The sequence below is a fragment of the Zalophus californianus genome, chromosome 5 (assembly GCF_009762305.2).
Source record: "Zalophus californianus isolate mZalCal1 chromosome 5, mZalCal1.pri.v2, whole genome shotgun sequence".
Classification (NCBI taxonomy): Eukaryota; Metazoa; Chordata; class Mammalia; order Carnivora; family Otariidae; genus Zalophus; species Zalophus californianus.
In genome coordinates, this window is record NC_045599.1 from 11,551,487 (window position 1) to 11,576,867 (window position 25,381).

The 25,381-nt window shown below is 44.5% G+C and overlaps 1 protein-coding gene across 1 annotated transcript in view; it reads left to right on the top strand.

The window, feature by feature from the left end:
- Positions 1 to 5,865: 5,865 nt before the first annotated feature.
- LVRN (laeverin) overlaps positions 5,866 to 25,381 on the top strand; it is a 67,498-nt gene continuing 47,982 nt past the window's right edge. Inside the window, exon 1 of the mRNA XM_027604342.2 lies at positions 5,866 to 9,175. Coding sequence (XP_027460143.2) covers positions 8,478 to 9,175 — 698 coding nt within the window. The 5' untranslated portion in view covers positions 5,866 to 8,477. The remainder of the gene's footprint in view (positions 9,176 to 25,381) is intronic.

Consider the following 25,381-nt stretch of genomic DNA (forward strand, 5'->3'; position numbering starts at 1 on the left):
GGGACAAAGTTGTGGGAGAAGACCTCTAATTATGGGGCTCACTGCTTGTGGCACATAGCACACCATCTAGAGGCAGCTGACCTTGAGAATGCTGGAAAAGCCTTCTACAAGTGCATAGCTTAATTGCCAGTTTGAAGGAAATGCCATGAACGGATGGGGTATGGTCCTTTAGAAGGCGGTGTGTTTATTAAATCAAAGACCTCTAAAATGCTACTCTTTTTCCATTTTTGAAGGTACAACAGGTAGACAGGAATGACCCCCCCCAACTCTTCCTTCCAGGGACTCACGGGGGAATTATAAGTTATGGCTGCCACAGGGTGAATTGGACTCCTGCGCTCAGGGACAAGCAGGCAAACAGCTGAGCAAGCATTCTGGCAGAGCTTGCTGACCCTGATCAGCAGGAAGAGGGGGACTGCTCTTACATGATGGCAGCAGTGATGGGATCCACTTGGGCACCTTCGGGTACTTCCTTGCCTGGTTGTACCTGGGAGCAGATGAGTGCCCCAACACTAAACTGAGGAATGTGGGACTATCAGGGGACTGGCCCCTGTAGGAGTGAAGATGTGGTTCATACCCTCAGATAAGCCATTATGTCTGCTGAGCAGGGGCAAGGGATTTAGAACAGAGAGTGGATTGGGGAGGGGATGAGCACCAGTTATGCTTTGAGAGTGACTGCCATGTTGGGGAGCCGTACTACCTCCCATTAAGGTACTCCCTTTTCTAAGTTTCCCTCAGGAAAAGAAGCCCACAGAAAATGATGGGGAAGCTGCTCCCCAAGTCCATGTGGAGCAGATCTGCACAGTGGTCAATGGAAGCCATAAGGAGGCACCTAGCTGAACTTCAGGGCATATCATTGAAGGAGGGCCCAAGCTGCATGCTTATCAGTCATCACGGAAGGCGGCCATGCCTTCTATGGGCCTGACCCTCGATGAGCGAGGAAGGAGACACAGAACACTCTGGTAGCAGTCTCTGGGCTCAAGGACTCCCTAACAGCTTCATCAACCCTGCCAAAGACTTCAGGGCCTGGTAGGGGGCTTCCCCCAAACTTCTCTCCCTCTCTCCTTCCTTGACGTTAGATTGACACGGAGGTCTGATGACACTCCATTCTTCCCTGGCCTCCTGCCTACTTCCTTTCCCACAGGCCTTAACTAAAAATCCTTGCATGTTTCATGTCATCTTGGTGCTTGGTGCTTGGTGCTTGGAAGATCCAGACTCACAGAGAGCTGTGACTTTGTTCTGCCAGAGAGTTATTACTGTGAGTCAGCTTGGCACTTCCGAGCCTTGAGCTTCTCCTCAAGGGTTCATTCAGCCCTAAAGCTAAGGAGTTTCCTTTCGGGGGTTTCTGACAAAATGCCCCAAAGTTCACCAAGGACTCTCCGCTGTGGCTGGTTGGAACACAAGTATCTCTTGGCCTTTCATGAGTTCTGGAATTGTTCATCTTAGAGCTTCCTGGTTGTTCTTTGCCTGGCTTTGTGGCATTTTATTCTATGCACGTACAGCTAAGTATGCAACCATTGGTTCAAGGGACTACTGCAAAATTTCTCTGCATAACTCCCTCCTCTCTGATACTCTGCTCTATTAATGCTAGGTACCTCGGTCTCCCTAAACTCTAGTCTAGAAAATGCTTATAGGTAGGAAGGTGGCATCATCATGGGTATTACTTTATCTGTGTCGCTTCTCTCAGAGAGGAATCACAATCCTGTACTGGTTGTTGTTTAATATCGGAAAAGAGTTGCTTCATAAATATGATCCAGTTTTCTAATTGATTACTGGGCGGGGGTGGGGGGCGGTTACTACAAGAGGGCAGATCGGGCTCCAGTTGCTTTATCATGGCTGGGAGTGGCATCCCAGCACCAGCACCCCCCGCTTCCACTCTGGCTGGTGCCTCAGAAAGTGCCATGCTTTGGAATACTTTATTTGAAGTTTTCAAGTCCCCTCTGCCCATGGTGCCAGAGACCGGTTGGGACCACCAGCACCATCTGTTGGGGTGTCCCAAGTCCAGGCTGGGACCCACACGGGCCCTGGTCCCCATTTCTTTCCTCCTGGGTGCTCTCGAACCCTCACCCTGCACATGGGTTGACCAGAAGTCTCGAGGAGCTTGGATGCAGAGATGTGGCTTGATGAGTGCATTGCTTCCTGTTTTTTTCACAAGATTATGTGAAGTGGGTCTGCAAGAAAGGCGCTGACATGTTGAATTTGGAGACTCTTCCTCAGGTGGGACACTGTCATTTCCATTTTCTGGTCTATTACTGTTCTATTACCACCGACCCTTGGGCTTTATCCATGTATGTAGGCTTATGCACCAGCTCTTGTGTTCATATTCCAATTGGTCCAAGACTCCAAAGGGGGCGTATCCCGTACCCTCCGAGCTCCTGTCATGGGCACCCAGGGCAAACTCCTCACCCCCTGCACAGGCTCTGAGCCAGGTGTCAGGTAGTCTTCCATGGGTGTTTGAGAGTTTTTGAGACGGTTGCTCTGCAATGCCAGTGGGAGCTTTCATTAGTATGTTTAGATGAAAGTGTGGGTCACACATATCCACTCCAATATTTCTACAATCAGGGGCTTCTTGATTCCTTCCACTACAGCAGTGGTTCTTGCCGTGAGGGCCACTTGGGGACTTTTAAAAATACCAGTGCTTGGGTCCCACCTCACACTCATTACGAAAATAATATCTGGGCATGGGGGCCTCAGCATCATTACTTTGAAAACTTTGAGGTGACTCTAATGTGCAGCCAGGGTTGAAACCACTACTCTAATTCTGGTACGCCAGGCTCACTGGCTGTAGGCTACTGCTGAGTTTAGGATCCAATTAATTCCAATCCAGATCTTCAAGCTAACGTATTAAACATGAAGTCTTCAATGAGAACATAAATGTGACCTGATTCAATCTTATATTTGGTGTAACCCCCTTAGAATCTAATCCCATATATGCTCCCCAGGCTTCTGCTGATACAAAACCAAAAGATCCTCGGTGTGTAGGCTGTCTTCCTGGAGAAGGAATAGAGCACCTCTTTGTCTGGGCTATTTTAGAGTCTCATTTTCAGCCTGGAGGCAGTTAGAAGGGGGTGCCTGAAGCCTGGAGAATAAGTATCCCTCTACAAAGCAACTGCTCCAGATGAGGCAGAGAAGTGTTTCTGCCAGAAGAGGCTGTTTCCTCAGAGTAGAGGGTGGCTTCTGCTGGTAAAGAAGAGTCAGAGGGAACTGATGGTTTGAAATTCTCAGCTTTCTCTTTGTCCAAATACCCCCATCCCTACTCTCAGCATCCCATTTCAGTTAATGTACTCTCAGCTCCAGGATTTCTATTTGATTCTTTTTCTAGAACTTAATCTTTTTATTGATTTTTTTTAATTTGATGAGATATTCCTCCCATACTTTCCTTTAACTCTTTAGACATGGTTTCCTTTGGTTCAGTTAACATATTTAAAATAGCTGATTTAAAATCTTTGTCTAGGGCGCCTGGCTGGCTCAGTCGGTTAAGCGACTGCCTTCGGCTCAGGTCATGATCCTGGAGTCCGGGGGATCGAGTCCCGTGTCAGGCTCCCTGCTCGGCGGGGCGTCTGCTTCTCCCTCTGACCCTCTTTCCTCTTGTGCTCTCTATCTCTCATTCTCTCTCTCTCTCTCAAATAAATAAATAAAATCTTTAAAAATACATAAATAAAAAAATAAAATATTTGTCTAGTAAGCCCAATGTTTGAAAGTCCTCAGGGACATTTTCTGTTGATGACTTTTCTCTGTGTATGGGCATACATTTCTGTTTCTTTGCATGTCTCATAATTTTTGTTGTTGTTGGGAACATGACATTTTAAATAATGTGACAAGTTTAAGATCTCTTGCCCCTTCAGGGTTTGTTGTTGCTGATTGTTGTCATTTGTTTGCTTAGAGAATTTTCTGAACTATTTCAGTAAAGTCCGTTTTTTGTTTTTGTTTTTGTTTTGGTGGCCACTTATGTCCTCGCTCAGTTAGCTTAGTGGTCAGCTAATGGTTAGACAGAGATTCCCTTGAATACCTGAATCTCCCAGTTTTTGCCAAGGGGCTCTGTGTGGGTGTTGAGTTATCCCTTCAACACTCAACCAGGCAGTTGACAACTCTGTCTTGGGCTTGATACCAGCTTGAGCAATGTCTCAAGATAAGCTAGATGTGCTTAGGGCTTTCTTGTTTGTTTGTTTGTTTGTTTTCCCATGCAATGCAGCCTTAGTCCTATGCATAGCCCATAGAATGCATATGGCCTTTTAGATTTTCAGGAATATGTTGGAGCTTTTCAAAGCCCCCTATAGATATCTAATTCCAGAGCTTTTCCTTTTAAACTTTCTGATGAGCTTAATGTTTGCCTCAAATGTTTGCCCACCCCAGGCAGATGCAATATTAAACAGTTGCCTGTTATTTTCAACCAGTCCTCCTGAGGAAAGGCTGTTCACCCAGGTTGAACTGTGAAATCAAGTCAAATAAAGATAGTCTTGAGAGGAGAGTCTTCCAGGGAATCAACCAGGTAGTTCAAACAATGACAATTCACTGAGAATGAGGCTTTAAAGGGACTTTATGCTCCCTCCAGTGGCTGCCAGGATACTGGTTTGCACCATGATAGCATGCTGTTGATTTTTTTTTTAAGTTTTTATTTATTTATTTGATAGAGAGAGAGAGAGAGAGCACAAGCAGGGGGAGCTGCAGGCGAGGGAGAGGGAGAAGCAGGCTCCCCATGGAGCAGGACAGGGCTCAGAGCTCGATCCCAGGACCCCCGGATCATGACCTGAGCCAAAGGCAGTTGCTCAACCAACTGAGCCACTCAGGCGCCCCTAGGCTGTTGATTTTTAAGGCAACTGCAGAGCTGAGAAGGAGGAAGTGAGAATAAAGCAAGTTAAAATGTCATAAAGCTCGGTTTTTTTTCTTTTTAACTGAGATTTGGCTATTATTTTTTTGAACAAAGACTCCCTGGATTGCTCCAAGATTTTGGTTATTTTCCAGAGTTCTGAAATAGTTAATTCTGACAATTTTTTCAGTGTTCACGTTGCTTTCACGGAGGAGAGGATTTTCAGTGCTCCTTACTCTGCCTTACCTCTGGATATTCAATTTTTGACTCTTGATTAATTTATGATGTGCTGACTGAAGTATGAAATTCTCCCTGGAGACCCCATAGGGTTAATTTCTTTACTGATAGTTGTCAACTAGATTTATGGGTCTGACAAACCTGTCTTGATTATTTAAGGGAGTTCTCTAAGAGCTTCTCCTTTGAGCTCCTTGAGCTCCTTCCTGTAAACAAGATTCTTCTCAGAGATGTTGGCAGTTTAGGCTGGTGACACAGCACGACCCCTATTTATGCAAATAAGGGCCTTAGGGAGTTGGCACAGGAGATGTCTCTCTGACCTCCAATACTTGCCTGCATTCTCTTTTTCTTGCTGCACCATATTCTTTGCCTTTAAATAAAAGCCTGTGTGAAGATACCCTGTGGAGTCTGGTGAATCCTTCCAAATAACCCAATCTTTGCAATGGTGTATCCATACAATGCAGCTGTAGATAAGACTGTGAAAAATCTCTGTGGACTGATATGGAAAGATACACAGAATATACTATTAAATGAAAATGCAAGGGGCAGGAGGGTGTTTTAGTACACTATTTTTTACATAAGAAAGGGGAGAAATACAAGAGTAATTGTATTTGCTTGATTTGCATAAGGAAACACAGGATACACACACACACACACACACACAACTATTAAAAATTATTAACTATGAAAGCAGTGGAAGCTAGATATCTCAACATAAATTTCCATACAGTTTTTATTTTTGGTCCTTATGAATATATCACCCATTCAAAAAAATTTAAATTTTCAAAGTAAATGAAGAAAAAGAAAAGAAAATTAATCATATGGCCCAAGGGGAATAATAAAGTATTACAGAAGTTAATAGTAAGTACCAAGATATAAAGATGGAAGAATAATAGACACGCCAAAACATAAGCACCAACAACAAAAGGAAATAGGTGCAAAGGCACAAAGGCCAAGTCCCACTTGGGTAGCATATAAAGCCTTAGATCATTGCTTTAGTTTAGGGTTCTTGAACAGCAGAAATGACGACATTCTGGGCAAGATACTCCTTTGTTGTAGGGGGCTGTCTTGTGCACTGTAGGATGTTTAGCAGTATCCTTGGTCTTTACTCACTAGATACCAGTAGCAACCCCCCCCCCAACAAAACTGTGACAACCAAAAGTCTCCCTACATTGGCAAATGTCCAGGGGAGAAGAGTCACCAAAAGGACCTCCGGTTGAGAATCACTGCTCTACCTGGTCTAAATAGTAAGTGGATTTTCTGAGCATCTCATTAAGAAATTAAAAAAAAAAAAACTTTTAGTGAATGTTTTCCTGGCAACTGATCTATTTCCCAGAACTAGTCTTTCACTGAAATGTCAAAAATTGCATGTAATAGTATTTTCCAGTTCCTTTAAATGAACATAAACATGATTCAGCGAGTGTATTATTAAGCAACTTTTGAGTGACTTAACAATTTATCAGAAATATTTTCCCTTTAAATAACATTTAAATTGCTGCATCATTTGGTGTCATTTTATTACTTTGAATCTTTCTGTGCGGTAGCCAATTTCTACTTGTCTAATGATATCAGACAAATGGAATTAAAAGCTTGTGTCTGCTTGTACACGTTTCAGTAGAGTTTTTTTATATAAAATCGAGGGGAGGGACCCCTCTAATATGAATTTGAAGTAACTCTGTTAGGGACTCCTTTTCTTTCTTTAACCTTTCCTTGGGAAGTCTGGAATCCTTCAAGAAATTGGCCATTGGGCGGTAAGGACGATAATGAATGAGCTCTGCATCTGTGAGAATCCTCATCTCACAATAACCTAAACCTTGAAGCTCCTGCTAGCTCAGTGGCTCATAGTGCTGGCAGCCTGACTTGCAGTGGGGGAAACAGAAGGAGCTTTTTCTCCCTCCGCTCTACCCAGGATCTTCTGGGAGTGAGGCAGGTGGCCATAATTATTCTTAAACACGATCGTTCCATTTCTGAAAAAAGCCAATCAAACCTGTAATCAGGAGACTGGTCCACAGATTACAGCACGGCCATCAGCTGGGTGTCAAGTCTCCTCCTTCCTCCCCGTCCTGTTTCGGAGGTTTATTTTTAATGTGATTAATTTCATTTGGAGGAGCCGGGAAGGTCACATACCCCAGGAGAATCACCTTGGTTTACCCTATCTCTGAACTCAGGTGGAAGGGTTTCCTCAGTGGGTGGGACCTACACTTCAAAGCAGGAAAGCCAAGACAGTTTTCTGGCCGAGATGGAAAAATCCTCTTCCTTCAGAAAGTCTAAAGACGGGGTACGCTCAAATAAGTCTTCGGCCAGCAAGTGAATCTCTCTAACCGCTCTCTCCTCTTCCCCAGCGCCTCCTGCGTCCTTGCAACCCCATTCCCAATGCACGCGAGTGCGTGCGAGCAGACTCGGAGCTCGGCTCACAGGCCGGGAACTCTCCCTGGAGCACCCGCTAAATAGCAAACAGATGCCCAGCATGCCAAAGATCCCACCGACTGGGGCACCGCCTGGGACTCCCGGCCCGGCCGTTTCTGAATGGAGGAATGGCTGGCCCCACGACTGTTGCCTTAAACGAGCCGGTTTTGAAAGCAGAACATTCCCTTTCGCGGGGGCGCCCCCTCTCTACCCCGGAGCCGCAGAGGAACTCTCCCTGCCTTTCTGTCGGCCACTCCTCCAGGCCCACTTCCCAAGCTCCGAAACGGTCCGCGACCCCTGACCTGGTTGCCATCGTTGCACTCGCCCGCCCGGGCTGCGTGAGTCCCGAGCTGATTCAGGTGGCGAATTTAGGGCCCAACGATCGCGCTCGGGGAGTTAGTTCTGATGGCGCGGATGTCCCCCCGAGGGTAATCTCAGAGCGCGTCTCCGGAAGCCCGGATCCCTAAGCCCCCTCACCTCACCCCCCAGCACTCGCATCCCCGGGTAGCGGCCAGCAGGTGTGCTATTCGCAGACCACCCTGCAGTCGAGGAGCCGGAGTGTGTCCTGCGCTCGTCTCCTTTCCGACACTGGAAAGCGCGCCGGGGCGCACCCAACAAATCTCATTAATCCAAACATCCTCGTCCGAAGTGTCCCAAGTTCGAGTTTGGCCCGACGGTCCCCTTCCCGCGTCGACGCTGGAAGCCTCTTCTGCTAGGGCTTTCCCTTCGGACCCGAAGGGGCGCGCGCGGCGGGGCGCGGGATCCGCCTCTTCCCCGGGCTCTGGCTGGGCGGGGGTGGGTAGGCAGGGACCTGCATCTGATTAGCTGGGAGGGGGAAGCCGTGGTCGCAACCGCTCGCTCCTGTCTCCCAAGCTTCTGGGGGAGGAGGAGGAGGAGGAGGAAGAAGAGGTGGAGGAGGACCGAGACAGAGAGCTAGAGCCGGGGTCCCCGTCACTGAGCACCCGGGTCAAGGTTGGAGCTACCGCCGCCGCCGCCTTCCGGCTCTCGAGTCGCCCTCGCCCCGGGCCCAGCCATGGGTCCCCCTTCCAGCTCCGGCTTCTACGTGAGCCGCGCGGTCGTCGTGCTGCTGGCCGGGCTGGCGGCCGCGCTCCTGCTGGCGCTGGCCGTGCTCGCCGCCCTGTACGGCCGCTGCGCGCGAGTCCCGCCGTCGGAGCTTCTCCACCGCGGAGTCCCGGGCGCCGCGCCCTCCCGGCCCAGCACGCAGGAGGAGCCGCGGCCCACCGGGCACACCCGCCCCACCCGTGAGCCGGCGGGGACGACCACCCCGGGCAACGGGCGCCCTCCGGGACCCTGGGACCAGCTGCGCCTGCCGCCTTGGCTCGTGCCACTGCACTACGAGCTGGAGCTGTGGCCCCGGCTGCGGCCGAACGAGTCCTGGGCTCCGACGTTGACCTTCACCGGCCGCGTGAACATCACGGTGCGCTGCACCGTGGCCACCGCGCGGCTGCTGCTGCACAGCCTCTTCCTGGAGTGTGAGAGCGCCGAGGTGCGGGGTCCTCTCTCCTCCGGCACCGGGGACCGCACGGCGGGCCGCGTGCCGGTGGACGACGTGTGGGTCGCGTTCGACACGCAGTACCTGGTGCTGGAGCTCGGCGGCGCTCTGCAGCCCGGGGGCCGGTATGAGCTACAGCTCAGCTTCTCCGGCCTGGTGTACCAGGATCTCAGGGAGGGACTCTTCTTCAACGTCTACACGGACCAGGGGGAGCGCAGGTAAGGGCAGGCCGGCCCGGGTCCCCTCCGCCCCCGCGCCCGCGTTCCCCGGCCGCCTACCTGCGTCCAGGGGCGCGTGCCCCCAAAGCCCCCATCACTCGCGACGCTTTCTTGTAGAGCCGAAAGGCGAGCGCCCCCTTCCTCCCCTTCCCTCCAGAAACCCTGCTTGTTTGTTTCCTGAGATTAACAAACAGGGTTGCTGGAATGGTGGGGGGCGGGAGGGATGGGGTGGCTGCGTGATAGACATTGGGAAGGGTATGTGCTGTGGTGAGCGCTGTGAATTGTGTAAGACTGAAGAAATCACAGACCTGTACCCCTGAAACAAAGAATACATTTTATGTTAAAAAAAAATAGTAGGAAGGGAAAAATGAAGGGGGGGTATTGGAGGGGGAGACGAATCATGAGAGACGATGGACTCTGAGAAACAAACTGAGGGTTCTAGAGGGGGAGGGGGTGGGGGGATGGGTTAGCCTGGTGATGGGTATTAAAGAGGGAACGTTCTGCATGGAGCACAGGGTGTTACACGCAAACAATGAATCATGGAACACTACATCAAAAACTAATGATGCAATGTATGATGGTTAACATAACATAATAAAAAAATTTTTAAAAAGTAAAAAAAAAAACAAAAAACAAACCCTGCTTGTAAATAGAGGCTACCAGACCGCGGTCCTCCCGCTGGTCAATTTTTGGCACCGTCCCAGCCCATCCAGTTTGTTTCTGTCCTTACCCTTTTAAGGTTGCTGCTACCCCCAGAAGCTTACCATTGTCTTCAGAAAGCCCCCCCCCCTTTGCTCTAATCCAGGATGGCTTCACCCCCGTGAGCAAATCCCTTGCTACTCAAAGTTTGGTCCGCGCGCGGACTGGCAGTAGCTGTCAATCTGGGAGCTTGTTCGAAATTGCAAATTCCCCACCCTCGACCGAAGGATCAGGATGTGCGCTTTAAGATCACTGGGTGGTTTCTGGGTATGAACGCTGGAGAAGCTTGGGGCCGTCGCACTCTTGTGCCCCGAGGTTCCCGAGGTTCCCTCCCCGAGCGCGCCTCCGCGCCCAGCTCCCTGCTCTCTCTCTCTTTCTTCCTCGCTCTGTAGCTGCTGCTCTTGCAACAAAGAGACTCACGTCGGTGCAATTCTCATATTTTTCTTTTTTTCCTTTTTGCTGAGTTTCCCCCAAACTGAAGAATCCCCTTTAATTCATCCCCTCCCATCCCCTGCCTGGGGACCGAGTCTCGTTTTGTGAATGAGCCACAGCTTCGCCGACCCCTCCCAAGCTTTTGAATGGCTCTGCCGAGTATGGGGGAGCCGGCGCTTTCGGGATTCCTTCCCTGGGAAGAAAACAATAACAACAACAACAACAGCGGTGACAAGAGACCTCCCCTCTGGGTTTGCAAGCTCACGTAGCATGCATGTGTTCTCTTTACACTCGTTTGGGATAATGCTTTCCACACGGAATGTTTCCAGCTCAAGAATTGCCTCTTTCCACGATCTGGAACCACGTTACTGACCTCAGGCGAGCACCCCGGGGAAATGGTGTATGTGGAAGATACCTAAAAGTTCTTTCTTCAAATGCTCACCTGCTGGTGGAGCATCTGCGGTTTACACGACTGCATATACTTTGCCTTTTATTATTAGAGAAAATGTTCTCAGATGTTCTCTGAGGGAAAGGAACCTACTCAATTACCCCTTAAATCATCTCCTGCATAATTTTCAAAAAACTTCTGGGCTTTGGAAGTAAGTTTAATAAGCTGCCTCAGTGGGTGTGTAATCTGTAACTTTTATTTTTAAGGACTATATGCTTGGGCTTTTTTTTTTTCTTTCAAAAATGCACCAAGGCTTGAAAAATAGCTTTGGAAATTTTCTCATTAGGATGATATGTTACCAGATTTAAGGGCACAGGAAACCTTTTGCAATTACTGTGCGGGTGGTTCAGAGTGCAAGATTTTTCGGGGGGAAGAAAAGGACACTGCACGCGCCTCAGAGTGTTTTCTGCTGTGAATTCAGTAAATCATTTGCTAACCCATCTCGTCCTTCTTCTTAATGAGGCCGTGGCCTGGATGGACTGCCCTCGCAAATATGGGAAATGAAATTCCCTTTCCATTTTTCGATTGTGTTGCCAACTCCAGGGGTAACTAGAAACTGTACTTTGAGAACATTAAGGTTCAAAAAAGCAAAAATCCTAATAAAGTCCCCCAGATGTTCATAGACCAACTTAGAGTTCCCGACTTGTGGCATCTTAGAGGAGCTGTTAACTTGGAAATTGTTCCTCTGCGTCTCTCCTTTGGAAACCACAAAGGGAAGAAACCTCCAGTTGAGCTTGAAGCCAAGGTCACAGAGAAGTTGGATAACATGATGAGTGCGGTGAAGCCGATTTTGGAAGCCCGCCAGGCCTGAGTTTGAGCTGTGCGATTTGAGTCAGGCTCTCCACGTCTCTGAGCTGGTTGCCTCGTTCATGGAAGAGACCTAAGTGTCACCCGTTAGAGTGTTGTGAAAATTCATGAGAAGCAGGACAGTATCTGGCACAGAACCTATGCGGTGGCCGCTGCTCTTATCAGCTCAGGGTGTGATGGTCAGGAGCAGCCTCTTACTATCGAAACATGGAAATGTGAGCCTCCAAAGAAGATCCCAACTGGGGAGCAACTGCCTACTGAGTGCACATTCCTCTTGGGATGTCTCCGATGCTGGCTGCCAACAGTTGGAATGTGTTTACTTCTCTTCTTTGACCCCTTATCACAGTCTGGACAGGCTACAGCTTTTAAATAATTTTACTCAACACCAAGGCAAAAGAAAAAGAAAATCATTCCAGAAAACCCAAAGAGTGTCACTATCTCACCCTTTTAAGGCTTAGGTTACTGATTTTCTAGCTTCAGAGGTTGCTGGGGATGCTTCCCGAATGTTCTCTGCCTTTCTCCACTTGGCAGGTGCCATCCCATTTCTGCCACAGAGGAGACATCTACTGGATGCTTTTGACGTGTGCGTCTGTATGTCAATGTCTGCTTCTCTCGTTCCACGTGTAGAAAGCTGAGAGCACAATCCAAATGTTAATGTGTCTGAGAGCAGTATTTCCCAGACTTCATTCTCTGGTGCATCACTCTTCCGGGTTTTGCCATATTCACATACCCCTGGCCATATTTTTTTGCTAAAAAATATCACTCAACTTAAAAATATTAAGTAGATTGGGCTCCTGGGTGGCTCAGTTGGTTAAGCGACTGCCTTCGGTTCAGGTCATGATCCTGGAGTCCCGGGATCGAGTCCCACATTGGGCTCCCTGCTCAGCAGGGAGTCTGCTTCTCCCTCTAACCCTCTTCCCTCTCGTGCTCTCTCTCATTCTCTCTCAAATAAATAAATAAAATCTTTAAAAAATATTAAGTAGGTTTATTAAAAAGCAACTATATCAAATCATAGAACTTATGGTGCTGTAGAGTCACAAATGCGATGAAAAAAGCGATGTTATTAAGTTCACCTGTTACGATTGTCCACTGAAGGCTCCCAAGGCTCTGAATCTGAGGGCTGCTCTCTCTTTGTTAAAAAGAGAAATTAGAATCCGGTGTTCAAGATAAATAACACCAAACTAAGAACTTCTCTTGACCTTACCAGAAAGATTCGTAAAATTTGAAGAAGACTGACTTTCTCATATGTGAGTCAGATCTTTATAGTAGTGTGTCTGAGAGCTACCCCAAATCCTCCATCTATTCTTGGGGAAATCCTGAATTCGAGTAGTGGTTCATAAACCTTTGATGTATATGAGAATCCCCAGAGGAGTTTATCAAACAAACAGAGTCCTGGGGCACACCTTCAAAAATTCCAGATCAACACACTCATGTTCATAGTCATAACAGACACAAGATGGAAGCAACACATGCTCATGGATGGATGAGTGGATAAATACAATGTGGCTTATTATATACATGGGAATATTATTCAGCCTTAAAAAGGAAGGAAGTTCTGGGGCACCTGGGTGGCTCAGTCAGTTAGGTGACCGGCTCTTGATCTCAGCTCAGGTCTTAATCTCAGGGTTATGAGTTCAAGCCCTAGGTTGGGCTCCATACTGGGCGTGGAGCGTACCTTAAAAAAAAAAAAAAAAAAGACGTTCTGACACATCCTACAACACAGATGAACTTTGAGGACATTGTATTTACTACCTGGAGTAGTTAAATTCAGAAATAGAAAGTAGAATGTTGGTTGCTAGGAGCGGGAAGTGGCAAGTTGCTGTTAAATGGGGACATTTGGTTGTTTCGTTTTTCTCTATTACAAATAAAGCTTCCAGGAGCAATTGTGTATGAGTTTTTGGTTGAATATGAGTTTTTATTCTTCTGGAATAAATGCCCAGGAGTATAACTGGTGGGTCATATGGTTGTTTCTTGTTCAGTTTTTAAGAAACTGCTAACTTGTTTCTCAAAATGTACCATTTTACATTCCCACCAACAATGTATGAATGATAGTTGTCTGCATCTTAGCCACCATTTGCTTTTACCACTGTTTTCTATTTTAGCTGTTATGATTTGCATATAATGATATCTCATTGTGGTCTTAATTTGCATTTTTCTGTTCCATAGTCACAGTGTTATCCATTGAACCGCTGGCCTGCACTTAATTTGCATTTTTCTAACGGCTAATGATGTTCAACATGTTCTTATGCTTGTTTGGCATCTGTATATCACCTTTGATGAAATGCCTCCTCATGTCTTTTGCCCGTTTTCTAATTGAATTGTTCTTTTTTTTTTTTTTTTTTTTTTTACTGTTGAGTCCTGAGAGTTCATTATATATGTTGGATCGGAAACTTTTGTGAGACATATGATTTACAAATAGGTTCTCCTGGTTTGTAGCTTGTTTTTTTCATGCTCTTAGTAAGGTCTTTTGGGGGGCAAAAGTTTTTAATTTTAATGAGGTCCAATTTATCAATTTTTAATTTATTTTTGATTTTTTTCCAATTTATCAATTTTTAAAATAGACAATGCTTTTGGTATCATGTCTAAGAATGCTTTCTTAAAAGGACTGTTGTAGAGCAGTTTTAGGTTTACAAAAAGTTAGAGGGTGGTACACACATTTCCCATTTAGCCCCTGTACCTGCACATGCATGGTGTTGCCCATTATGAACATTGCTCATCAGAATGATACATTTTTTTAACAGAAGATGAACTTCTCTTGACACACCGTGATCACCCAAAAGTCCATAGTTTACCCTATAGTTCACTCTTGGTGTTGTACATTCTATATTTTTGGACAAACATGTATTGACATGTATCTATCATTATAATAGCATACAGAGTATTTTAACTGACCTAAAAATCCTGTTATTTGCTGATTCATCCCTTGTCCCAATCATTGATCTTCTTGTCTCCATGGTTTTGCCTTTTCTAGAATGTCTTATATTTGGAATCGTGCTATATGTACATAGCCTTTTCAGATCTGGCTTCTTTCGCTCGGTAATATGCATTTAAGATTCTTTCATATCATTTCATGTCTTGATAGTTCATTTCTTTTCATCACTGAATAATATCCCATTCTCTGGATTACCATACTTTATTTATCCATTCCCCTACTGAAAAACATCTTAGTTGCTTCCAAGTTTCGACAATTATGTTTCATAATTAGCTGCTCTAAACTCTTTGTGCAGGTTCTTGTGTAGACATAAACTTTTAGCTTCTTTAGGTAAATATCAAAAGAGTTGAATCATTTGAGTCAGTTGAGATTGCTGAGTCATATGGTAAGAATATGTTTTGTTTTGTAAGAAACCACAAAACTGACTTTCAAAGTGGCTGTACCATTTTGTATTCCCACCAACAATGTACAAGAGTTCCTGTTGCTCCACATCCTCACCAGCATTTGGTGTTGTCAGTGTTCTGTGGATTTTGGCCATTCTAATAGGTGTGCAGTTTTATCTTGTTGTTTTAATTTGCATTTCTCTGATGACATATGATGTGGAGCCCTTTTTAATATGCTCATTTGCCATCTGTATAATTTCTCTGGAGAGTTGTCAGTTGAGGTTTTTAGCCCATTTTTTAATTGAGTTGTTTGTTTTCTTATTGCTGAATTTTAAGAGTTCTTTGTGTATTTTGGATAACTGTCCTCTATCAGATATGTCTTTTGCAAATATTTTCTCCCAGTCTGTGGCTTGTCTTTTCATTCTTTTTATACTGTTTGTTGCAGAGCAAAAGTTTTCAGTTTTAAAGAAGTCCACTTTATCAATTATTTCTGTCATGGATCATGTCTTTGGTGTAGTATCTAAAAGGACCTCACCATACTCAAGGTCATTTAGGTTTTCTCCTATGTTATCTAGTAGGAGTTTTATATTTTTGAATTTTACATTTTAAAGTGACCCATTGTGAGTTAATTTGACCCATTATGAGTTAATTTTTGTGAAGGGTATAAGGTTTGTGTCTAGATTCAATTTTTTGCATGCAGATATCTAGTAGTTCCAGCAATGATTGTTGAAGAGACTATCATTACTCCATTGCATTGCCTTTGTTCCTTTGTAAAGATCAGTTGGCTGTGTTTGTATGGGTCTTTTTCTGGACTCTCTATTCTGTTCCATTGATCTGTTGGTCTATTCTTTCCCCAATATCACACTCTCTTGATTACCATAGCTTTATAGTAAGTTTTGAAGGCAGGTGGTGTCAATCTTCCAAGTTTGTTCTTCTCCTTCAGTATTGTGTTGGCTATTCTGGGTCTTTTGTCTCTCCATATAAACTTTAGAATTGGTTTGTTGATATCCACGAACTTAACTTGCTGGGATTTTTTATTGGGGTTGCATTGAATTTACAGACCAAGTTGGGAAGAACTGATATCTTGATAATATGACTCCTATCAAGCCACCCAGGTGCCCCAGCAATTGGATTTTGTATATTAGTCTTGTAGAGTGCTACCTTGCTATAATTGCTTATTAGTTCCAGGAGTTTTTTGGTCAGTTGTTTTGGATTTTCTAAATAGACAATCATGTCATCTGTGACTAAAGAGTGTTTTGTTTCTTCACAATCTATACATCGTGTATTTCCTTTTCTTGATGGTGGGAGGGGACATCCTCACTTATACCTGACCTTAGTGGGAAAGCTTTCAGTTCTCACCATTAAGTATGAAGTTAGCTGTAGATTTTTCATAGTCTTTATCAGGATGAGGAAGCTCCCCTCTATTCCTATTTTACTGAGAGTTTTTATCATAAATGAATATTGGATTTTTGGCAAATGCTTTTTCTACATCTATTTTTAAGATTATGTGATTTCTCTTAGTCTTTTAATGTGATGGATTACATTAATTAATTTTCAAATGTTGAACCAGTCTTGTATACCTGAGATAAGTCCCAGTTGCTTGTGGTGTACAATTCTTTTTATACATTGTTAGATTTGATTTGCTAATATTATGTTGAGAAGTTTTGCATCTGTGTTCGTGGGAGATACTCGTCAATAGTTTTCTTTCTTTTTTTTAATTTTTTGTAATGTCTTTGTCTGGTTTTGGTTTGAGGGTAGTGCTGTCCTCACAGAATGTGTTAGGAATTATTTCTCTGCTTTTTGTTTTTGGCAGATTATGTCTTTTAAGGAATTGGTCCATTTTATCTAGACTATCAATAGTCTAGATATTGTGAGCATAGAGTAGTTCATAGTACTCCTTATTATCCTTTTAATGTCCATGGGATCTGTACCAATGACTCCTCTTTCATTTCTTATCTTAGTATTGATATACTTGAATTAGTATTTATCATGTGTATTATTGTTTTCTATTTATTGCTATTGTTCTTTTTTCCTATTTCTGTCTTCTACTTCTTTTCTGCCTTTCTTCACTATGTTCTGCCAATCCATGAACATAGCTTAGCTAAACTGACAGTTCCATAGATTTTCTACATAAGTGATCATACTGTCTCAAATAAAGACAGTTTTACTTCTTTGTTTACTTCAGGTGCCTTTTATTGCTTTTCCTTGCCTTACTTCCATGTCTAGAGCATCTATTACAATGTTGGGTAAAAGTGGTTAGGTGCAGATATCCTTGTTTTGTTCTTAAGGTGAAAGCATTCAGTCTTGCACTGTTAATTATGACTTTTTTCCTTTAGTTTTTCTTCTTTTTCCTCTCCCTACTCTCTTTTTTCTCCTCTCCCCTCCCCCCTTCCTCCTCCTCCTCCCTGTTGTAGAAGCCCTCTATCAAATTGAGGAAGTTCCCTTCTGGTTTTTAATTTTCTGAGAATTTTTATCAGATTGGATGCCAGGTTTTGCGAAATGCTTTTTCTGCATCTATTGAGATGATCATATGGTTTTTCTTTTTCAGTCTGTTGATATGGTAAATTACATTGATTGATTTTCTAATGATAAATTATCATTGCATTTGAAAGATAAATCCCACTTGGTCTTTTTTTTTAAATTTTTTATTGTTATGTTAATCACCATATATTACATCATTTGTTTTGGTGTAGTGTTCCATCCACTTGGTCTTGATGTATTATCCTTTTTATGTTTTGTTGCATTTGATTTACTAAAATTTTGTTTTTAATTTTTGTATCCATGTTCATGGATTTTCTTTTTCTTTGTCTTGTTTTGGTATCAGAGTAACACTGGCTTCAAATAATAAATTTAGAGGTTTTTCTTCTTTAATTTTTTGGAAGAATTTATATGGAATTGGCATTAATTCTTCCTTAAATTCTTGGTTGACTTTCACTAATGAAACCACATGGGCCTGGACTTTTTTTGTGGGATGGTTTTTAACTACAGATTAAATCTCTTTAATGAATAAAGGGCTATTTTGGTTATCTGTTTCTTCATGAGCAAGCTTTAAGAGTTTGGGTCTTTCAAGGAATTTGTCCATTTAATCAAAGTTGTCAAATTTAAGTATAGTTAGTGTTTTCCAAAATATTCCTTTATTTTAATATCTGTAGAATCTGTAGTGATGTCATCTCTCTCATTCTTGACATTGGTCATTTGTGTCTTCTCTCTTTTGGGAACTTAAGCCCTGGTTCTGATATCTCTTGATTACCATAGCTTTATAGTAAGTGTTGAAGGCAGGTAGTTTCAATCTTCCAAGTTTGTTCTTCTCCTTCAGTATTGTGTTGGCCTCTGCCACTCACTAATTGTCTAACCAATTGCATATACTCCAGGGTCCCCAGCTTTTTTAAGTTAAAAGGGTGGGGTCCTCCAAGGTCTCTTCCACTTCTGACAGACAGTAAGTTTGATAAGTGTGCCTTGAGATTTATATACTTTATTAATCTTCACGTAAAACCAATTTTTTGTTTCAATGGTTTTCTCTGTTGTTTTTCACTTCAATGCTTTATATATTATTCTTTATTATTTCCTTTCTTCTTCTTACTTTGGGCTTCCTTTCCTTTTCTTTTTCTATTTTTTAAAAAGATTTTATTTATTTATTTGACACAGAGAGAGAGAGTGAGAGCAGGAACACAAGCAGGGGGAGTGGGAGAGAGAGAAGCAGGCTTCCTGCCTGAGCAGGGAGCCTGATGTGGGGCTTGATCCCAGGACCCTGGGATCATGACATGAGCCGAGGGCAGACTCTTAACTGAGACACCCAGGCACCCCTCTATTTTCTTTTTTTAAGATTTATTTATTTATTTTAGAGAGAGAGAGAGAGTGCTCAAAGGGGGAGGGCCAGAGGGAGAGGGAGGGAGACAATCCACAAGCAGACTCCTCGCTGAGCTCAGAGCACCATGCAGGGTTCAGTCTCACAACCCTGAGATCATGACCTGAACCAAAATCAAGAGTCAGATGCTCAACCGACTGAGCCATCCAGGTGCCCTTTTTCTGTTTCTGTTTTCTTCAGGTGGGTGCAAGGTAATCAATTTAAGGATCAATTTAAGGTATTTTTCTTCTCTACATAGGTGTTTAGTGGTATAAATTTTCCACTAACTACTGAATTAGTGGCATGCCACAAAAAATGTCATGTTGTTTTTAAAATTTTCGTTCAATTCAATGTACTTTATAGCTTCCCTTTTGATTTCTTCTTTGATTCATGGGTTATTTACAACTGTGCTATTTAGTTTCCAAATATTTGGGCATTTTCTCATTTTTCATTGAGTGCCTGACATTTCAAAGTTTATGTTGCTGAATGGCATATTTTGTTATGTGGCTTTAATGAATGCTGTCTTTTTTAGATAGGTACATAAGTTATTTGGTGGCCTTCTCAATCCTTGTTTGATCTCCCATGGCTTGTATTTAAGTCCTTTGAGAGTGGATCGAAAGTCACCTTTACTCTAGGGCTACGTTAGCTCATTGCTCAGGCATTACCTTCCTGGTCTCTGTTGAAAAATCCATTTATTCTGGAGATTCCTGTACTCTGGCTTGTGGGAATTTGAACAATTCCTAGCACTGTGTGAGCTCTAGAAATTGTTCAGTTTTCCCTTCCATGGTAGCTGTTCTTTCCCCCAACAGCATTTCTTTGCTTGACCTCCTAAAGTGCAGATTAATATTTGACCAAAGACTCAGCCTGGGGATGGGGGGTGGGCGGGGTTGGGGGGGCGGATTCTGTGCAGATTTCTGGATTTCTGCCCTGCAGATTTTAGCTATCTAGATCTCTCCGGGCATCAATCATAGTCTCCTCTACTCAATGAGACCACTGAATTCCGTTTCTGTTCTCGTTCCCTGTGCTGCAGTTGAGAAATTGCTTCCAGGTAGACAAGGTGATTGTAGAGTTCACCTCATTAGCTTCTCTTCTCTTGGGAATCACAGTCCTGTGCTTCCTGTTATCATGTCTGAAAACAGTTCCATATATTTTATAGGAGTTTTTAGTTGTCTTCAACAGAGGGCTCATTCTAGCCTATGTTACCCCATCAGGGTGGAAAACAGAAGTCTGATCATCTCTAGAGTTGGCAATGTTATTAACTAAAGCTAATCCTCAGTCTTCTTCATATCTTAGTTTGCTTGTAGTTTGTATTACAGTATGTTCTACAAAGCACATAAAAGGACCCCAGGAAAGAGAGCTGGGAAGGACCACAGGCTGGGGAGCTGGAGCCCTGGTTCTGATACTACCCCAACCACTTCCTTGTCTCCCCATTTGTATAAATTCCCAGGGTACCAGCTTTCACATCTATAAATTAAGATGGTGGAACTCTCTAAGTTTTCTTCCACTTTTGAAATTCAGTGAAAGAATGTATAATCCCATTCTTGTTCACAGGGTCCTCTAGGAATACGTCTTGCTTTTCTGATCATGCCATGTCCTTAATAAAATATAAGACAGAATAGGGAGGTATTCAGAGAAATGAGAATAGGGTCATCAAGGGATGAGGGTGGGCTCACTAGTGTGACATGGCTGGAGAAAATTAGGATCTTTATCAGGGACAAATTAAGGGGAGAACCGTATGAGCAAAACCAGTCAGTGTGTGCAGGTGTAGAAAGAGTGAACAGAGAATTGAAAAAGACTTCCTTCCAGTTGCTGTTTATGCGAGGAAATCTGGCACAGTCCTCAGGGTATGACACACAAGAGAGAAAGTTGAGCAATTATTAGGAAAGAATTTAGAAGTATCAAAACAAGCAGTGAATTCCAATGCCAAGTACATGATGTCGCTGGTGATGCAAAGAAAAGATCATTTCATTATCCTATAGAGGTGTTGACCCCACATGCTTCATGTGGCTGAGCCGTCTTCTCTAGGGGATGGTTTTGCTCATCAAAGATTGAGATCTTGTATCTTTTGAAAACAAGTGTAACCAGCATATTGAAAAAGCATACCTCACAGTTCAGTAAAAATGCAACTGTGTTTCTCCCACTGTCCCTTTTACAATTTAGTCTCTGAGATCATCTTTCCTGCTCCTGCATAAATACTCTAGCAGCCCATAATTTACCGCTCATTCTTTGGTGACAGATGATCTATGTCCACGAAGTCACAAACACTGTCCAGATGCAAAAATTAGGGAATTCAGTCCTGTGTCCTACTAAAACCCATGACTTAATTTACTGTGAAATCTCCCTTTCTCTCGCTCCACGCTCACTTCCCAGAGCTGGGGTGGGCTCCGGGGTAAGGGGCAGTGATGTTTCCATTTCTCCACCTCATGGTTCTAGTCGCCGCCCCCCCACCTTCCATCTTGAGAGCTGCTGTTGCACCCCGACCAGGTCCCATGGGACTGGGGGAGATGGGGAGAGGTGGTGACGTGGAGGGCACTTCTTACCTGAGCCAATACTCTTGCCATTTGGTCTGACTCTGGCTTAGTACATACCTTTTCCCCTCAAGATGTCATTTCCTTTTTTAAAAAATTTTTTTTATTATTATGTTATGTTAATCACCATACATTACATCATTAGTTTTTGATGCAGTGTTCCATGATTCATTGTTTGCGTATAACACCCAGTGCTCCACGCAGAACGTGCCCTCTTTAATACCCATCACCAGGCTAACCCATCCTCCCAACCCCCCTCCCCTCTAGAACCCTCAGTTTGTTTCTCAGAGTCCATCGTCTCTCATGGTTCGTCTCCCCCTCCGATTTCCCCCCTTCATTCTTCCCCTCCTGCCGTCTTCTTCTTCTTCTTTTTTTTAAACATATAATGTATTATTTGTTTCAGAGGTACAGGTCTTCTCACTGTTTCTCTTTCTCCTAGGATTTCCTTGCGCCTGTCGGCTGCTTTCTCTATTTCTCTGTTCTGATGGTCATTAGTGACTCTTTCCTCGGCCCCACCGCCAGACATGCAGTAGTGCGTCTCCAGCTTCCTGCAGGTGGCCCCGTTGGACAGAACCCAAGTCAGTCCTGTACGGGCTCACTCCGTGTCTCAGGGCCCACAGCTCTTCCAAGGAACACTCATGTATTCCTGACCTGGGGCTGACGTGGGTCCTAAGACAGTAGCAGCCTTCTTATGGCTCTGCCTCCAAAGCTGTCAGTCTCCTGCATTTCAGAGTCCCACCTGGTAGGAGTTAGACTCTGACCAGGGTCAATGTCAGCTTTCCCACCCGGAAGCTGGGGACCAGCCTCCAAGTCTCTCAGCCTCAGGAAACGCTCTCTGCTCTCTGTGGGATATTCTCCCTGTCTAGCTCACCCTAGTTAGGGGTTCCCAGCACCCTGAGATCAAGAGGGCTTTGCTAAACTATACCCCTCCCACGCTGAGAAATCTCTCCTCTCATCTCTTGTCTCCATGCCCTGACCTTCCTTCCCGCTTTTCTTTTTTTAAAGATTTTATTTATTTATTTATTTGAAAGAGAGAGTACACAAGCAGAGGGGGGAGGGGCAGAGGGAGAGGGAGAAGCAGGCTCCCCGCTGAGCAGAGAGCCCGATGCGGGACCCCATCCCAGGACCCTGGGATCATGACCTGAGCCGAAAGCAGATGCTTAACAGACCACCCAGGCGCCCCCTTCCATATATCTCTGATGGAGCTGAGAAGCCCAAGAAGGGCCCGTGGCTCCTTGAGGCCATCTCCTTCAAAAATCTTCATAACATGGTTTGGCACCTTTCTCTGGAATTGTACCTCTATTATGTCTTGTTGCCTGTTGGAAACTTCAGTTTTAAGATCCTGTTACACAAGTAATAAACAAACATAATTCATGGGCCAAGCCTTGAACCACAGACCTGTAGTGTAACATCCGTCTTTACTAAACATTTTAATTTCTGAGTGTGTCGTTGTGCAAAAACAACTCAGGGGGACCACTTTCAGGTCTTACTTAACCCTTGGCCAGTTATGTTACTCAGCATTTGTGAGCTAGAGCTGTAGGCGTATGGTGTCCATACAATACTTGGGAATGAAACACCTTAGTGAGTGGATGTTTCTTACGTGGCAGGAGATGGATCCCCCAAGGACATCACGTGGTCTTGACCCCAAAGACCTCCTCCGGCCCAGAAACGTGGCGAGTCCAGGATTCTCTGGCTGTACCAGAGGGCAGGAAAGTGGCTTTGAAATCCCGAGCCCCTACAAGACAAACTCTCCCAAATTAACTCCCTCCCCAGCTGACCGCTCTCAACCCAGACTTCCAGGCACTGTAATAGCAGGTTTCAGTGAGCTTTGAGGGCAGGAGAGGGTGGATGGTTCTTTTTTCTGAGGTCAGGATATCCTTACAGGGTTGCTTGAGTCCAAAGCAGAGACAGCAGGGAACAAGTACCGCCCTTCAGTTCCCAGATGTGACATAACCAGGTCGTGTATGCTGCTGGCTGGTCCTGACCTGGTAGGTAAGCCTGCGAGTCAGCAAGGCTGTGTGTTGTAGGGATCTTTCCCGTTTTGTTTGTTCGTAGAAAACCAGGGAGGGAAATAGTTGAGCAAGATCCAAGAGTTTCTTTTATTTCACTTCTCCAGAGGCCCGAATCATGGAATGGGAAGGCACTTGCTGGGTATTTGGTTTGTTAAAGTGGTGACTCTCTAAGTGGGCAATCTCTTAGCCTTTTGGAAACCTGTAGCTCCCCCGCCCTCACTTTTTAAAATTTAAAATCAACTAATTAACATATAATGTATTATTAGTTTCAGAAGTAGAGTAGCCCCTTTTGACGAGCATACAACTTTCCCAATTGCCTGAAGAGTCTGATTTTCTCTCCTTCTCACCTGGCAACTTCCTTGAGATTCGTATGCTTTGTGAAGTCGTGGCAGTGAAGAGGGGTTTACTTTCTTTTTATTTTATTTTAGTTATTTGTCAGAGCGAGCGAGCGATCACAGGCAGGGGGAGCGGTAGACAGAGGGAGAGGGGGGAAGCAGACTCCCTGCTGAGCGGGGAGCCCGATGCGGGACTCGATCCCAGGACGCTGGGTTCATGACCTGAGCCGAAGGCAGACTCTTAACTGACTGAGCCACCCAGGTGCCCCTCCCTGCTCAATATTCTTTCCACTATATTGTCAACTGTTTGACTCTTCTCTCCTTCATCACCTGTCTTCTAAAGATAGCAACCAATACTACAAAACAAATAGCCGGGGCAACAGACACTGTAAAAATACTTGGTGTTCTTTTATCTATATTAGATCAAGCTGCCTTTATTTTGTAGTCCCTCCAAAGCTGAGAAAATACTTATTCAATTGTTATGAACGCATGTTTTTGCCAAATATTATAAATGGTACTGAAGAGAAAACACGTGACCCCTACTTCTGGTAGTTTGATCTTTATTAGGAAGACAAATGTGGTTCATATTCAGCTTGCGGTCAACCGTGACCTCTGAGACCTGTCTAAATGCAGTTGTAATTGTCAATGTTCCAACCCTCCACCCCTACCCCGTAACTTATCCCTCCTTGAACTCTTTTACAGTTCATCTATATGGAGAGCAATCTGGGAGATTGAAAGGCATATAGGAGAATTCATAGGTGGTTTATTGAAAAATTCAGTTACTAATCAGGTGAAAGTTCAAACAGCAAGAAAAGGTTGATGGTACCATTCCTTTCCGGGTGGGGAATCAGAGGCTCAGCAAGAACGTGTGGCAGGTTGTTCAGGCTTGCTCAGCTAGCCGGAGATGGAGCAGAGTCTTGCAGCCAAAGTGGCTGAGGTCAGAGTTCACGGATGTCAGAGTTCACGGGCCGCCGTCCAGCCTGTGGAAGCAAGGGCAAAGTTAAGTGGGAAGAAGCATATGGGGCAGAACAGGCTTGTTGAAAATTACGGTTTTGTCACAGCGAGGTTATGAACACTTCAAGTTGGCTGACTTTGAGAGGCTTTTGAGCGTGTGGACTGTTGCGTGTGAATTTTCATGTGAGTGGGGGCCTTATCGTGGTGGAGGTGGGTGGTGATAATGCAGGGGCCATACTCTTTCACACCCTGTTGAATTCCCTTGTTTTTTATTTAAAACCTGGGCCTGAAACAAGGGTAAACGCATTAGGGACGTTAAGTCTCAGGACCTTAGGAGAAAAAAAAAAAAGAATTAGCAGCCACAGTTGTCATCCCAAATCAGGGTCCCAGGTCACCGAGTCTTAATGAGACCACAGGTTTATTTGGGAAGAAAGTTGTTAGCGAGCACCCATCTCTTGTCAGATGTCGGCCGTGTTTACAGGGGATGAACCTGACAATCTCCTCGTTTGCCCAGGGCACCCTTGTCCCTAAACTTTTCCCCTAAATCGCCAGTGCACTGTGGGGTAATGTCACTCTTTGTATTTTTCCATGGAGATCGGGGAAGGAGCCGTAGGGATTTGATAAATCTACCCATATGTAAATGAAAGTAGTTTTTTTTTTTTTTTCATTTGGCGTGTACTTAGATCATTTACCCCCAGCGGGTGCAGAATAAAACCTCTTCTAAGTTTTCAACCATGAAGAAGAGGGACCATGTGAGAAAAAGATAAAGATGTAGAAATTCTCCAGTAAACATTGCTTGCATTTCGATGCAGGATGAGAACAATAGTCCAGT